Below are 13,705 nucleotides of genomic sequence, written 5' to 3' on the forward strand. Positions count from 1 at the left end.
AGTGGTTAAGAACAACAATTTTTCTCCCTCCTCCCTGTTACAACCTTTTACGTACTCGTAAACTGTTATGTCCCCTCTCAGTCTTCTCTTCTCCAGACTAAACAAACCCATTTTTTTCAATTTTCACTCATAGGTCATGTTTTCCAGACCTTTAATAATTTTTGTTGCTCTTCTCTAGACTTTCTCCAATTTTTGCACATCTTTCCTGAAATGTGGCGCCCAGAACTGGACACAATACTCCAGTTAAAGCCTAATCAGCACAGAGTAAAGTGGAAGAATTACTTCTCATGTATTGCTTTCAACACTCCTGCTAAAACATCCCAGAATGTTTGCTTTTTTTGCAACCGTGTTACACTGTTGATTCATATTTAGCTTGTAGTCTACTATGACCCCAGATCCCTTTCTTCAGTACTCCTTCCTAGGCAGTCATTTCCCATTTTGTATGTGTGAAACACATGATTGTTCCTTCCTAAGTGGAGTAGTTTGCATTTGTCCTTATTGAATTTAATCCTATTTATTTCGGACCATTTTTCCAATTTGTCCAGATCATTTTGAATTTTAATCCTATCCTCCTAACCACTTACAACCCCTCCCAGCTTGGAATCGTCTGCAAACTTTATACGTGTACTCTATGCCATTATCTAAATCATTGATGAAGATATGGAACAGAACCGGACCGAGAACTGATCCCTGCGGGTCCCACTTGTTATGCCCTTCCAGCATGACTGTAAACCACTGATAACTACTCTCTAGGAACAGTTTTCCAACCAGTTATGCACCCATCTTATAGTATCTCCAGCTAGGTTGTATTTCCATAGTTTGTTTGTGAGAAGGTCATGCGAGACAGAATCAAAACTTTTCTAAAGTCAAGATATATACCACGTCTACAGCTTTCCCCCTCCCCCTCATCCACAAGGCTTGTTACCCTGTCAAAGAAAACTATCAGGTTGGTTTGACACGATTTGTTCTTGACAAATCCATGCTGACTGTTACTTATCACCTTATTATCTTCTAGATCACTGCTTCTCAAACTTTTGTACTGGTGACCCCTTTCACATAGCAAGCCTCTGCGTGCAACCCCTCTTATAAATTAAAAACACATTTTTATCTATTTAACACTATTCTAAATGCTGGAGGAAAAGCAGGGTTTGGGATAAAGGCTGACAGCTCGCGACCCTCCATGTAATAACTTTGCAATCCTCTGAGGGGTCCCAACCCCCAGTTTGAGAACCCTTGCTTTGCAAATTGACTGCTTAATTATTTGCTCCATCATCTTTCTGGGTACAGAAGTTAAGCTGACGGGTCTGTAATTCCCCAGGTTGTCCTTATTTCCCTTTTTATAGATGGGCACTATATTTGCCTTTTTCCACTCTTCTGGAATCTCTCTCATCTTCCATGACTTTTCAAAGATAATCGCTAATGGTTCAGATATCTCCTCAGTCAGCTCCTTGAGTATTCTAGAATGCATTTCATCAAGCCCTGGTGACTTGAAGACATCTAACTTGTCTAAGTAATTTTTAACTTATTTCCCTATTTTAGCCTCTGATCCTACCTCATTTTCACTGGCATTCACTATGTTAGACATCCAATCACCAGCAACCTTCTTGGTGAAAACCGAAACAAAGAAGCCATTAAGCACCTCTGCCATTTCCACATTTTCTGTTATTGTTTTTCCCCTCTCATTAACGGGCCTACCCTGTCCTTGGTCTTCCTCTTTCTTCTAATGTATTTGTAGAATATTTTCTTTTTACCTTTTATGTCTCTAGCTAGTTTGATCATTTGATGATTACCTGTTTTGTTCATACCCTCTGGGGCACCTGGCGTTGGCCACTGTCAGAAGACAGGATACTGGGCTAGATGAACCTTTGGTCTGACCTAGTATGGCCGTTCTTATGTTTTTATGTTGTTGGATAATCTGTGCCATGCTATGTTATTTTCCCAACAGATGTCTGAGTAGTTAAAGTCCCCCATCACCACCAAGTCCTGTGCTTCGAATGATTTTGTTAGTTGTTTTCAAAAAGCCTCATCCACCTCTTCTTAGTTAGGTGATTACATAGTCTGTGATTACCTAGACCTCTACCATGACATCACCCTTGTTTTTTACTCCTTTTATCCTTGCCTGGAGACTTTCAACAAGTCTGTCTCCTATTTCAATCTCAACCTCAGTCCAAGTGTATATATTTTTAATATATAAGGCAACACCTCCTCCCTTTTTTCCCTGCCTGTCCTTCCTGAGCAAGCTGTACCCTTCTATACCAATATTCCAATCATGTGTATTATCCAAACAAGTCTCTGTGATGCCAACTGTCTCATAGTTGTGTTTATTTACTAGCATTTTGAGTTCTTCCTGCTTATGCCCCATACTTTTCGCATTAGTATATAGACATATAAGATACTGAGTTGATTTCCCCCTCCAGTTCTGTCTTGTCTCTCCCTTATCCCTGCTATAACAACCCATCCTCCCCCTAAATGATGACCCAGATTTGAAGAAGAGCTCTGTGTAAACTTGAAAGATTGTCTAACTAACAGAAGTTGGTCCAATAAAAGATATGTTATTTTAAAAAAATAATAATTTTGACAGGAAAGAGAGACAGTTGATCTTATCCATCAGCGTCCAGTCTGTCAATAAGAGACACTCTGAATGTGTAATTTGGAGAAATCTCCCAATGTAGTGAATATTTTGAAACAACTGAACAGTATCACTGAGTGGATTACAAGCTTGCTGTCTCTCATGCGCCTTTTGTATTATCAAATTTCATAAGATGGCCAGTGTGTCTTGGGCAGAGCTGGCTTTAGGGGCGGGCGAAGTGGGGTATGCCACAGTTGGGGGGAGCCATGTGCTCTGCGCATGTATGGGAAGCCAGAAGTGACCAGAGGGATGTGGGATGGCTGTGGGCTCAGTCAAGATGCAGTTCCCATGTGACAGCATGGTGCCCATCTTGAGCCACAGGCCAAGCACCGGGCACCACGAGTCGCAGCAGCAGAAAGTGCAGCTGCAGCAGAAGCTGAGGGAGTTGCCGGAGCTTCTGCAGAGCAGCTCCCACTGACCCCCCCAAGGTAGTGAGTGTCAGGGCAAGTCACTGTCAGCTCCAGAGCCACCGCCACTGCTGGAGGGGGAGCTGGGGAGGGGGAGTTCAGACACTCTACGCTCTAGCACCATGTCAGTGACAGGAAGAGGAGGGGCTGGAAGGGGGGCAGGAGAAGGGGACAGACGGGAAGTGGGGAACCTGGCTTATGGCAGCACACCAGCTTCACAGCCAAATGATTCCTAAAGGGCTCTCTGGACGCGAGGCAGGGGAGAAGAAGAGTGTGAAAGGAAAAGCGAGGGAGTGGGGCAGTCTAGGCCAATGCAGCCAATCTCAGGGCCTTCCCTTGGAAAGAGCAGGGCTGACACTTACACCATCACTCCCGGCTTTATGACAACAGCATCTGCAGTGATCCCCATACAGATCCATGGATACAAGAGAATCAAATCCCAAATATGCCCTATAGTGCCAGCCTGAGCAGGTGTTGAGCGTATCTTACCTACCAGACACCTGGTCTTTCCCCTTTTAGATTGGCAGCTCATGGGACCCTTGGTGTGTTGAAGAATTTTGACAGCAGTTAAGATACAAACTACAGGGAGCTCCAGATTCTTATTTCAGAGAGTGCCAAATTGGTCAGGAATTCCTGTCACTGGTATTAAATGGCACAAACAGTTGTCTAATTCCTTTGAAGACGCAGCATTGACCTCTGGTGGTGAAAAAGTAACAGGCTCTAGAAGCTTTGGTCTGTCCTGGTACAGCAATTTTTATTATCCAAAGACAGTGCCTCTTGCTGGGCACCTAATAACAGTGAGGTAAAAGCTCGTAAGGTGGGCTTTCGGACAGAAAACACACACATGCAATGATTAAAGAAACCTGCCCTACCAGGCACCAGGGACCCCATATACCTGTCCTAGGATACATTATAAGCCCACTACACCCATTCCAGGAGATGCCAGGGCACTCTCCATTCCCCTTGTGCTCATTCCAGAAGATGGACTCCCACTTATCTGTTCTTGCAGATACCAGCCTCCCATCCCATACATAGCCACCCATTCTAGCAAGTGACTAGGCCCCCATAAACCCTTAGCAGGTGTTTAGGGACGCCTACATATCTGCCCCAGCAGAAGTTATGCACAGGGCCAGCCTCACAGGTGGGCGATGTGGTAAAGAGTGTGTTAAATGCATGCCCCTCTTTGCAAACAGCCCACATCCAGCCCAAGCCCTCAGCAAGCCCAGGCTCTAGGCAAACTGCCCATTTCCCCTCCCATGGCAGCGAAGGCCTCAGTAACTTTAACACATGCTCCATGCACGGGGAGGGATCCGCAGGCAGCACATCCACACAGGGGTCAGGGGCTGCTGCAGGGGCGATCCCAGCAGAGAAGCCCTGCTCCATACCCCAATCCTCCCAACAAGGGCAGTCCCACTCCCGCTGCCTCCGTCTGGCTGCTGCTGCTCCTGCCCCTTCAGAGGGGCTGTGACCCCACCTGCCTACTCTGTTCTGCCCTGCTGCCCCTGCCCAGCGCCCACTGCCAAGCTTCCTGCACAATCCCAAATTAAGTATCCCCCTCGCTGGGAGTGAGGTGTCAGCTGATGTCTCTTGCAGTGCAGTCCAAGTTTCTTCCAAAGGAAGGGTGCCAAAATACAAGTTCACCCAGGGTGCCATTTTTGCTAGGGCCAGCCTGGTCTTGGGGACAAGGAATTTGCCCATATGCCATATTTTGCATTGGACCATAATTTCTTAGGGGGGAAATGAATAAATTTTGATTGAGCATTACATTCAGAGTTTACAGTCATTTTAATTGTGTGGTGCTGTAAGACAGCCAACTTTTTCAGAGAACTGCAAAAGTAAAAACAGTCTGCCCTAGTACCAGGAGATACTAGATAAAATTACACTTAATAATGTTTCAAACAACTATCTGACAAATAAAAGCCACAAATGGGTTTGCCATTCCACAGTAAAGTGTTGGGAAAGTTATTAATCTATTTTTATATTGATTTCTAACAATTGCACTGACATTTCATGACAAGCCTGCATACCATGCAAAGACCATTGGAGGATGATTACTGAAACTAGTAATCATACCATGATGATTACTGAAACTAGTATGTTTGCAAATGTACTGCTCTCAGTTGCCTACTGAAGAAAAATACGTGCTGCATTCAAGCATACTATAAAGTAATTGATAATGCCGATAAAGTATATTTGTGGCCAGCACACGAGGCACATCAAAATAGTATGGTTTTATATGATATACTAAATGGACACAGAACTTGCATTTTAACTACATTTTCAAATCCCTGATTCACAAAGGTACCGATTTTCGCTTCTCTCCCATAACACAAAGTCAAATTAAACCAAACAAATGTATTATCAATATATTGCGAAGTATCAGATTGACTCAAGAAAGGTATTTTATTATTTTTTAAGGGAAGAAATAAGATGGTAAAGGCAAGAGTCAATAAACATAATACTTCTTTTCCGGTGATCCAGTAAAAAAGACCATTGAACTCTCACCATGCAGTTCAGTTCAAAACCCACCTCTTCAAGATTTGATTAAAGGGTGAAATAACTTAACTCCTTTAAACAAAACAACAACAAAAACAACTCTTCATCCCCCTTTACCCCCCGTTAGGCCCAGACACTCCTTGCCTTAGATGCAGTAAAGGGGTTCCTAGGCCTTGTTTGAAGAAAGTAGGCACACAATATGCCAGTCCAATCAAAGGAGGTTCCTAGCCATGAGGAACACCTCTTCCCACATTTATCAAACTTTCACGAACATCGGCCAAAGATATAAAGGAGTGCAGAACCGTATCCCCGGAGGTACAAATTATTCTTTTATTACAAAAGTCTGAAAATAAAAATGGTAAGCCATCCAAGTAATCCATTATAGGCAGATATTTTACATTAATTTGTCCTGCTAAATATTACCTTGGTATATTTCTGTGATAACCTTTTCACAAAATTATCTTCACCCTAAAGAGTAAATTATTGGAAATATCATTTTGTGCTTACACTGACAAAAATAACCTTGCCATCAGAATTCCCTCTGTGGTCCAATGTGTTTCCTGACTGCAGCATCTGAAAGAATTCCTTATTAAATTGCTGTCTGGAATGCTGAACTGAAGAACTTAATTGAAAAATTCTACTAATTAAAAAATGTGTTATGCAAATAAAACTATTCCCTGTATTATTTGCAAAGTTCTATTACTAATGAAAAGCCAGTCTATGAAACTATCATTTATTAGAAAGCATACTATCAGCACAAAGATCGATACTTGTTTGACTAGAACACTGAAAGCTGACAGACCACTCCATTTTCACGAAACTGCACTATTTCATTATTATATGAAAAAATGTACAGAAACTGTTCTAAGACATAAATGTATTCTTTTCTTGTAACTACTGAATAAGAACATAAGAACGGCCATACTGACTCAGACCAATGGTTCACCTAACCCAGTATCCTGTCTTTCGACAGTGACCAACACCAGGTACTTCACAGGGAACAATCAGAACAGGCAATCGAGTGATTCATCCCATCGTCCACTCCCAGCTTCTGGCAAATAGAGGTTAGAGGGATACAGAGCATGGTGTTGTATCCCTGATCATCCTGGCTAAGAGCCATTGATGGACCTATCCTTCATGAACTTATCTAGTTCTTTTTTTAACTCTGTTATAGTTTTAGCTTTCACAACACCCCTTTGAAACAAGTTCCATAAGTTAACTATCTGTTGTGTGAAGAAGTACTTCCTTTCGTTTGTTTTAAACCTGCTGCATATTAATTTCATTGGGTGGATCCCTAGTTCTTGTGTTATGTGAAGGAGTAAATAACATTTCCATATTCACTTTCTCCACACCAATCAAGATTTTATAGACCTCTATCATATCACCTCTTAGTAGTGTCTTTTCCAAGATGAAAAGTCCAAGTCTTTTTAATCTTTCCTCATACAGAAGCTGTTCCATACCGCTAATCATTTTTGTTGCCCTTCTCTGTATCTTTTCCAATTCTAATATATCTTTTTTGAGATGAGGTGACCAGACCTGCACACAGTATTCAAGAAGTGGGTGTAACTTGGATTTATTTAGAGGCATTAAGATATCTATCCCTTTCCTAATGGTTCCTAACATTCTGTTAGCTTTTTTGACTGCCACTGCACACTGAGCGGATGTTTCAGAGAACTATCCATAATGACTCCAAGATCTCTTTCTGAACTTAATACAGCTTAAACACCTTTGACTAATTTGAAATGAAATTAATGAGAAACTAAAAGTTAAAATTCAGACTGAATCAAGAAAGCAGTTCAGTTCTGAGGCCTCAGAATCCAACTAAGTACTTAATTACTCTAAAAAAAGCATGAAAGATGTAAAAATTGACATACAAAAGTAAAACCAAAACATTCAACATTTGGTTTAACATCATGTAATTGTAAAATAACTTTCACAGATATTGTCTCAAATGTTTCAAACAAGCTGACTTTGAAAACACAGCCAGATAATTTGTCAGCAATTTGAAAACCCAAACTTAACCTTTTTTTCCCCATAGATGTCAAATCTCAAATATCTAAATATTCATAAATGAACTCTGTCGAGTATTATTAGAACAGAGTAATTCAAATATTATGTTCTCATGATTAGCATGTGGAAGTTCTGAGTGGAAGAAAGTTATCCGATCTCACATTCTAAGTGTATGGAAATTAACTCTTTAGGCATGACAAACAAGTATAATGCAATTTTAGTACTTTTATATAACTTTAAATGTTTGAGGGAAAGATATGGTAAAGTATTACAAAGCCTCTGAGAAACTCAAAAAAGAGAATCAAAGCTTTCGGGGAAACTGAGCTCTAAATCCTGAGCAATGTATTTCAACAGACTTTTTTAGGTATAAAAGACAATAACTGGCTCCCGAATATGCCTTTGCACATGCTACAAAAGCCCAGGAGACATGGATATTCTCCACCTATTATGGCTCTCCTCCATAAAGAAGTCATTCCACAAACCTCCCATGACTACAGTAACAGAGGGCATTCCAGGGATCAGGGAACTGTGGTCCACAGTTTCAGTGCACAGAGCCTCTGTCCCAGCACTGGGTCCATCCCCTTTATTTCCCATTTCCTGACAGAATAATCCGTATCAGGAAATAGAAGGCCCAATTTTAATTATTGAGTCTTTAGCAGCAGCTTCGTAAGACACATTCGGGGCATCTTGAGCAAATTTTTCAACATAAGTTATAATTTAAATTTGATGAAATGCAAGTTTAAACCATGAATAAAATCAATCATGAATAAGGCCCTAAATTGTACAAGCCTGAAACTGCAAGGAAAGCTGAATTCTGTTCTCTGTAATTAGACATACTTAAGAAAAGTCACCGAAAAATTAGAGTGTCAGATATATTTTTTTTCCAATTTTCCATTATGAGTGCTCATCTCTTCATTTCAGGAAATGTTCATTACTAGTCTATAGCCACAAAAAGAAAGACACTGTAAACAATAGTGTCCCTTATGGATATCAACTCAGCCACAGATCTTGTTTTTGTTTGCACATCCTGAACATCAGTCACAGCTGTTTTTTGTTTTGTTAACTAATCCTTAGCAATGCCAGCTCTGCTAGGACAGCAAATGTTCACTATTTATTTTGAGGGGAATTGTGATGCAGGCTATAAGGAGTTTACATTTCCCAGTAGGAAATGTAAGGTGGAAAAAGTTCTGGAGCAGGTGAAATTATTTAAACAAATCCTTCAAAACCAATGCAAATCAAAACACTCATGTTTATTCCTTTTGTACAACAAAATGACATTAACAGCACAAAGCAAAACATGTCTTACTATGCATTTAAACTTGTTTAATTGTTCATGGACTTGCATTATAAATATCTCTAGAGTCCATTTTCCTTTTTATACAGGACAAGGTAAAATTTGAATCTGGTCTCATATTATACGAGATTGACTAACTGAGAGCCAAATGTCAGGGGACAAACATTGCTCAATGTTACCCAAACACTCTGTCAACCACTCAAAATATTAGGGGCTCTGGGACTGATCTCAAACTTTTGCATTAGAAGAAATCATGGTACCAAGAATGATGTTCTTTATGTGGCTCTTTCTAGAGAGCGCCACAGAATTTTTTTTAGTGTAGAATTTATGCAAAAGTAAAATCTGTCTCAATAAATATTCATAATGTTTAAAGCACTAATAATGCTTCTAATATGTTTAATATGGAAGTTTATTAAATCAACTTTCTACTGCTTTTTTGTATCTGCATGATATGTTTATACATTTCTTTTGTTAAATCAATCCATTCATAAAACAGCAAAAAAGAATAATAAAGTGTGTTTGAATAAAACTCCATTACAAATTATAAGAAATTCAGATAATTTTAATATAATAAATGGTAATAATATGCACTCATGAGATATCACTAACAAAACTCTCCATAATGGAAAACTATGAAGAACAACTTCAGATATTACATTCTATTACATGAACATTTCAGCTCAGCTTCTGTTATACCCATTTTTAATATTTCATCAGCAATCAAGGCTTATCTCATATTTCTTTAGAGACTGCTGGATCCTGACCATCTGGTGACAAGTTCATGAGGGGGTCTCTGACCTGATGTGAAATGGGTCCTGGGTCCTGCAAGCAGTGTGCCTATAGCTCTAGATCACCTTAATGTGGTCATGCCAACAGATCCTTTCTTTCCCCCCGCTCCTGCTCCATAGCACTGCCACAGCAGCATTCAGCAGTGTTCCCCTTCCTACTCCTCAACTTGACAGGTAGAATGGGCCCATGTAAAAAATGACAGCAGAGATGGTACCCTGCACTTGTTGAGAGAAAAAGCAAGGGGCAGTGTCAGTAACAGCACCTGGATTATTATAGAGTCATGTCCCCACTTTTGGCATGTGAATCTATGAACACAACATCCTACACTGGGCAGAAAGTCAGGCTGCCTGCATTAGCTATGGTTTGCAGCTAGGCTTTACAATGGAGCAGGCGTGTCTGCAATTCTACAGAATCAGAGGAATTCTGAGAGACCAGCTATTGGCAGCACTGTATGGAAACTTTGTAGTGTCATCGGCAAATCCTGAACCTCTGGGAGAACAAAATAGCAGCTGAAACCAGGTTGGTTTTTTAATGTTTATCAAGACATTTTACCTGGCTTCTTTACTAAAACATGCACCTCAGACAGGTTTGGCAACAGAAAAAGGCTAGATAAACCCATAAAAAGGGCATACCATTTGAGAAAGTGGTGACCAAACATAAAAGGATTACTTGTACTTGTCCAAACATGTTTTCGAAGGATAGTATCCAGCTGTTCAAAGAATGGACTGTTTCTGTCAATATTCTCCCTATAGCTAGATGAGAGTTTGATTATCCAAGAGGTTTGAGCAGATGGGGATACGCGTAGCCTCCCTCAGGTAAATGAAGCATGGTCAAAGATGCAGATTTAAGGTGACTTTGGAATGTTTGGGTAGAGGCAGGGGTATACTGCAATGGTTAATTAATTTTTTAAGGGATGTATGTGTTTGATCTTAACGTTTAACTTTTTTTTTTGTCTGTGAATTTCATTTTTATTGAAACTTATGACAAACATTATGTCTCTAATCCCTTTTTTTTTTAATAAGCTTAATAGCCTTCAAAGGTGGAGCTCATGAGTAAAGCTAAGATTTTGTCAAGGATATTTTTAGTAAAAGTCAGGGACAGGTCATGGGCAATAATGAAAAATTCAGGGAAGCCTGTGACTTGTCCCTGTCTTTTACTAAAAATATCCGTGACAAAATGGGGAGCCTGGGCAGCTGCGTGGGGGCTCGGAGCTCCAGGGTCCCCCTCCGCTGATGGCTCTGAGCTGGGGGGGTCCCCCTGCTGCCAGCAGCCACCAGGCGTTCTGGGATTCCCCCCACCACTTGGGGCAGCTGGGAGCGGGAGGCTTGTAACTTCCATCAGTCATTTCAGTATTAACATCATATCCATGGAACTCAACAATTTACATCAATGCAGCACTAACAGACTATGCCACAGTTCTGGAACATCAATTAGGAGGTGTTAAGAGTCCTCCGGGAAGTTACAAGTTTCACGAGATACGCTATTAGAACTTTTAAGTTCCATAAAGTCTCAAGAAAGGTAAAAGCGCAGCTGGCACAGGCAACAAAGCTTGTAATTTTATGAGGTCTTGAAGTGGAGGTTGTAACTTACATGAGGCCTGAAACATGTGGCTCAGGGCAGTTACAAACTCAGGAAGTAGCACTGGCAGCAATTGTAACAATTGTGAACAATGTTTTACTGAAGATGACCCTCAAATAAGTTATCGGTGTCTCAAGCGATTCCAAGTATTACAAGCTGATTCCAAAATTAATAGTGTAATTAAATATCTTTTTAACATGGAAAGTAAACAAAACCAGTATTGTACACAATTTTTTTAAACTGAGAACAAGTATATATGATACATTTGAAACTGGTAAAGGGTAAGTCAATTTTGATACTAAAGTGTGGATGTTAAGAATACTTTCCCCAAGAGGAAAAAAAAAGTTACTTCTCAAAATTTCCATGGCTAAAAATTATAGCTTCTTCAATCAACTTACAACTTTTGAAATAAACAGTTCAAAGCATTAGAAATATCAGACTGTTTATTTAAAGAATTAAAGGGACACCCCAAAATTCAGGCTAAGAATGGAAATTGTCTTTCACCTTGAACTGTTAAGTCACTGCTATTATCTACATAATAAAATTCCAGGATTGTCAACCTGTGTGTCACTCTAAAGCCTAGAATGTCTGAGTCATTCTGAAGAAATGGAAACAGCTATGTGGTTGAGAACTCATTTTGTTCAGATTATCACAAGGTTGAATCATTACTGGGCTTTGCAGTCTGTTACCGTCCAAATGTTTACATTCTCAGCCATTTTGACTTTGTGAATTACAGCTGTGCAACAGCAAGGCCTGTATCTATGCCATGCCAAGAGTCTCAGACCATTGTGATATCAGAGATAACTCAACTAGTCACCACCCTGACTATAAAGCTAACGTGAACGCAACCACTTAATTGTTTGTATGAGATGGTGGATTACTTGGCCCAATTGCCACAGCTGTCTGACAGCATGGGCTTTCAGCTACTTGCTCCATAATAAAACTTTTAAAGTTTAACAGATTCTTACCTCAATCAGTTTTCTTTCATAGGAGTTTGCTAGTTCCTCGTTGTTTTCTACTTGCTTTTGCTCAGGTATGGTAAATTCCCCATCAATATTCCAAAGGTTTGGCAGAACTAAAACAAAAAAAAAATACAAGAGTAGTCTACAAAGGAAATAAATGTAGAAGCTCTTAAATCTCTTAAACAATCTTTTGAAAATGAACAGCTTTTTAAAAATGTTGATAATAAGTACAGTATCCTAATATGGTGCAAATTGTATGTGAGTAATATCACTAAATAAACTAACTACTGAAAAAAGTAATTTCAATGCCAAGGGTGCTCTCTTATAATGTTTAAGTAACTTCCCATAACATAACAGCAAACATAAAAAAAGAAACTGATTAGCTATTTGTGTGCATGTTTGCCTAATTCATGCATGCAGTCAATATAATTTTACATGTAAGCTATCTGAAAATTTAACTCTTAACATCTCTGCCTATTTCTTTTCTATAACACATTTAAATTTATTTTTTTTATATTATCTGTATGATTTACAGACTTACAATTCCCATTTGTTCTGTGATTCACCTACTATGATTAGATTATTTATTCTTCACTAAAGGGGAAGCTGACCTTCAATACCTTTACACAACGTATTGATGGGGAGAAGACCTCAAGAATATTTAGTAAGTATCAAATAAGTAATAACCATTATTAAGACATTAATAATTTTGTGTGCACATTCACAATAACTGTGTTCTAAAATTAGATACACAATTTTATTATTAAATTATTTAAAAGACTGACCCAAAAATATATAACTACTCCCTAACTTGAAGTTTGCATAGTTTCAAAGATAGTTGATTACATTTCCTTAATCGAGATATAACTATTGTAATTTTAAAAAACCAATAAACTGTTGTTCAGTGAGAAAAAGTACACCAAAACTCCATAACCTTGACTAAATTACGTTCAACAAATCTCAGAATACAATTCCATTTCCCTACAAGTCAATCAAAATTTTCTGAATAAACTATGATGGCGCCATGAAAAGAGAGTTCAATGCTGCCCAATCTTTAGATTACATATTAATTATATTGATTACTTAAGAATCCCCAGTTATCACTTTGAGGGTTGAAAGGTTCTTGCCCCAAGATCAGGCCCAGTATTATTCAAATTATTATATAGCTGGGAACCCCAAAGTGCACAATTTCAACACTCATGGCATAGGAACTCTTTTATATTTACAAATATAGTTTATTAATACATTTCGCACAGTCGCAAACACCCCAACTCAGTAAGGTAGATAGAGATACTACAGAATAAAGAAGAACAGGAGTACTTGTGGCACCTTAGAGACTAACAAATTTATGTCTCTAAGGTGCCACAAGTACTCCTGTTCTTCTTTTTGCGGATACAGACTAACACGGCTGCTACTCTGAAACCTGTCATACTACAGAATGTACATCTGCACATCCATATACTCTCACCATCTGAAATCTTAGCCATCATCTTCCTCCTCACCCTTACCTTCCCCATCATCACCAGTGGCCATCATTCTG

The 13,705-nt window shown here is 39.4% G+C and overlaps 2 protein-coding genes across 15 annotated transcripts in view; both read right to left on the minus strand.

Annotated features, from left to right (window-relative positions):
* SNX29 (sorting nexin 29) overlaps positions 1–13,705 on the minus strand; it is a 497,538-nt gene that overhangs the window by 295,837 nt on the left and 187,996 nt on the right. For 13 of the 14 annotated variants that reach the window (XR_010590846.1, XR_010590847.1, XM_042861636.2 and 10 more), the window contains one exon: positions 12,172–12,278. Coding sequence is in view for 12 of the 14 variants with exons in the window: in XM_042861636.2 (XP_042717570.1) it covers positions 12,172–12,278 (107 nt within the window). In the remaining 2 variants the exon portion in view is untranslated. Of the gene's footprint in view, positions 1–8,767; positions 9,846–12,171; positions 12,279–13,705 lie in introns of those variants that run through there. The other variant, XM_042861638.2, reaches the window with a different exon arrangement.
* LOC135973815 (uncharacterized) overlaps positions 1–13,705 on the minus strand; it is a 1,510,190-nt gene that overhangs the window by 252,555 nt on the left and 1,243,930 nt on the right. The window lies entirely within an intron of this gene.

This window comes from Chrysemys picta, chromosome 10, assembly GCF_011386835.1.
Source record: "Chrysemys picta bellii isolate R12L10 chromosome 10, ASM1138683v2, whole genome shotgun sequence".
NCBI classification, from domain to species: domain Eukaryota; kingdom Metazoa; phylum Chordata; order Testudines; family Emydidae; genus Chrysemys; species Chrysemys picta.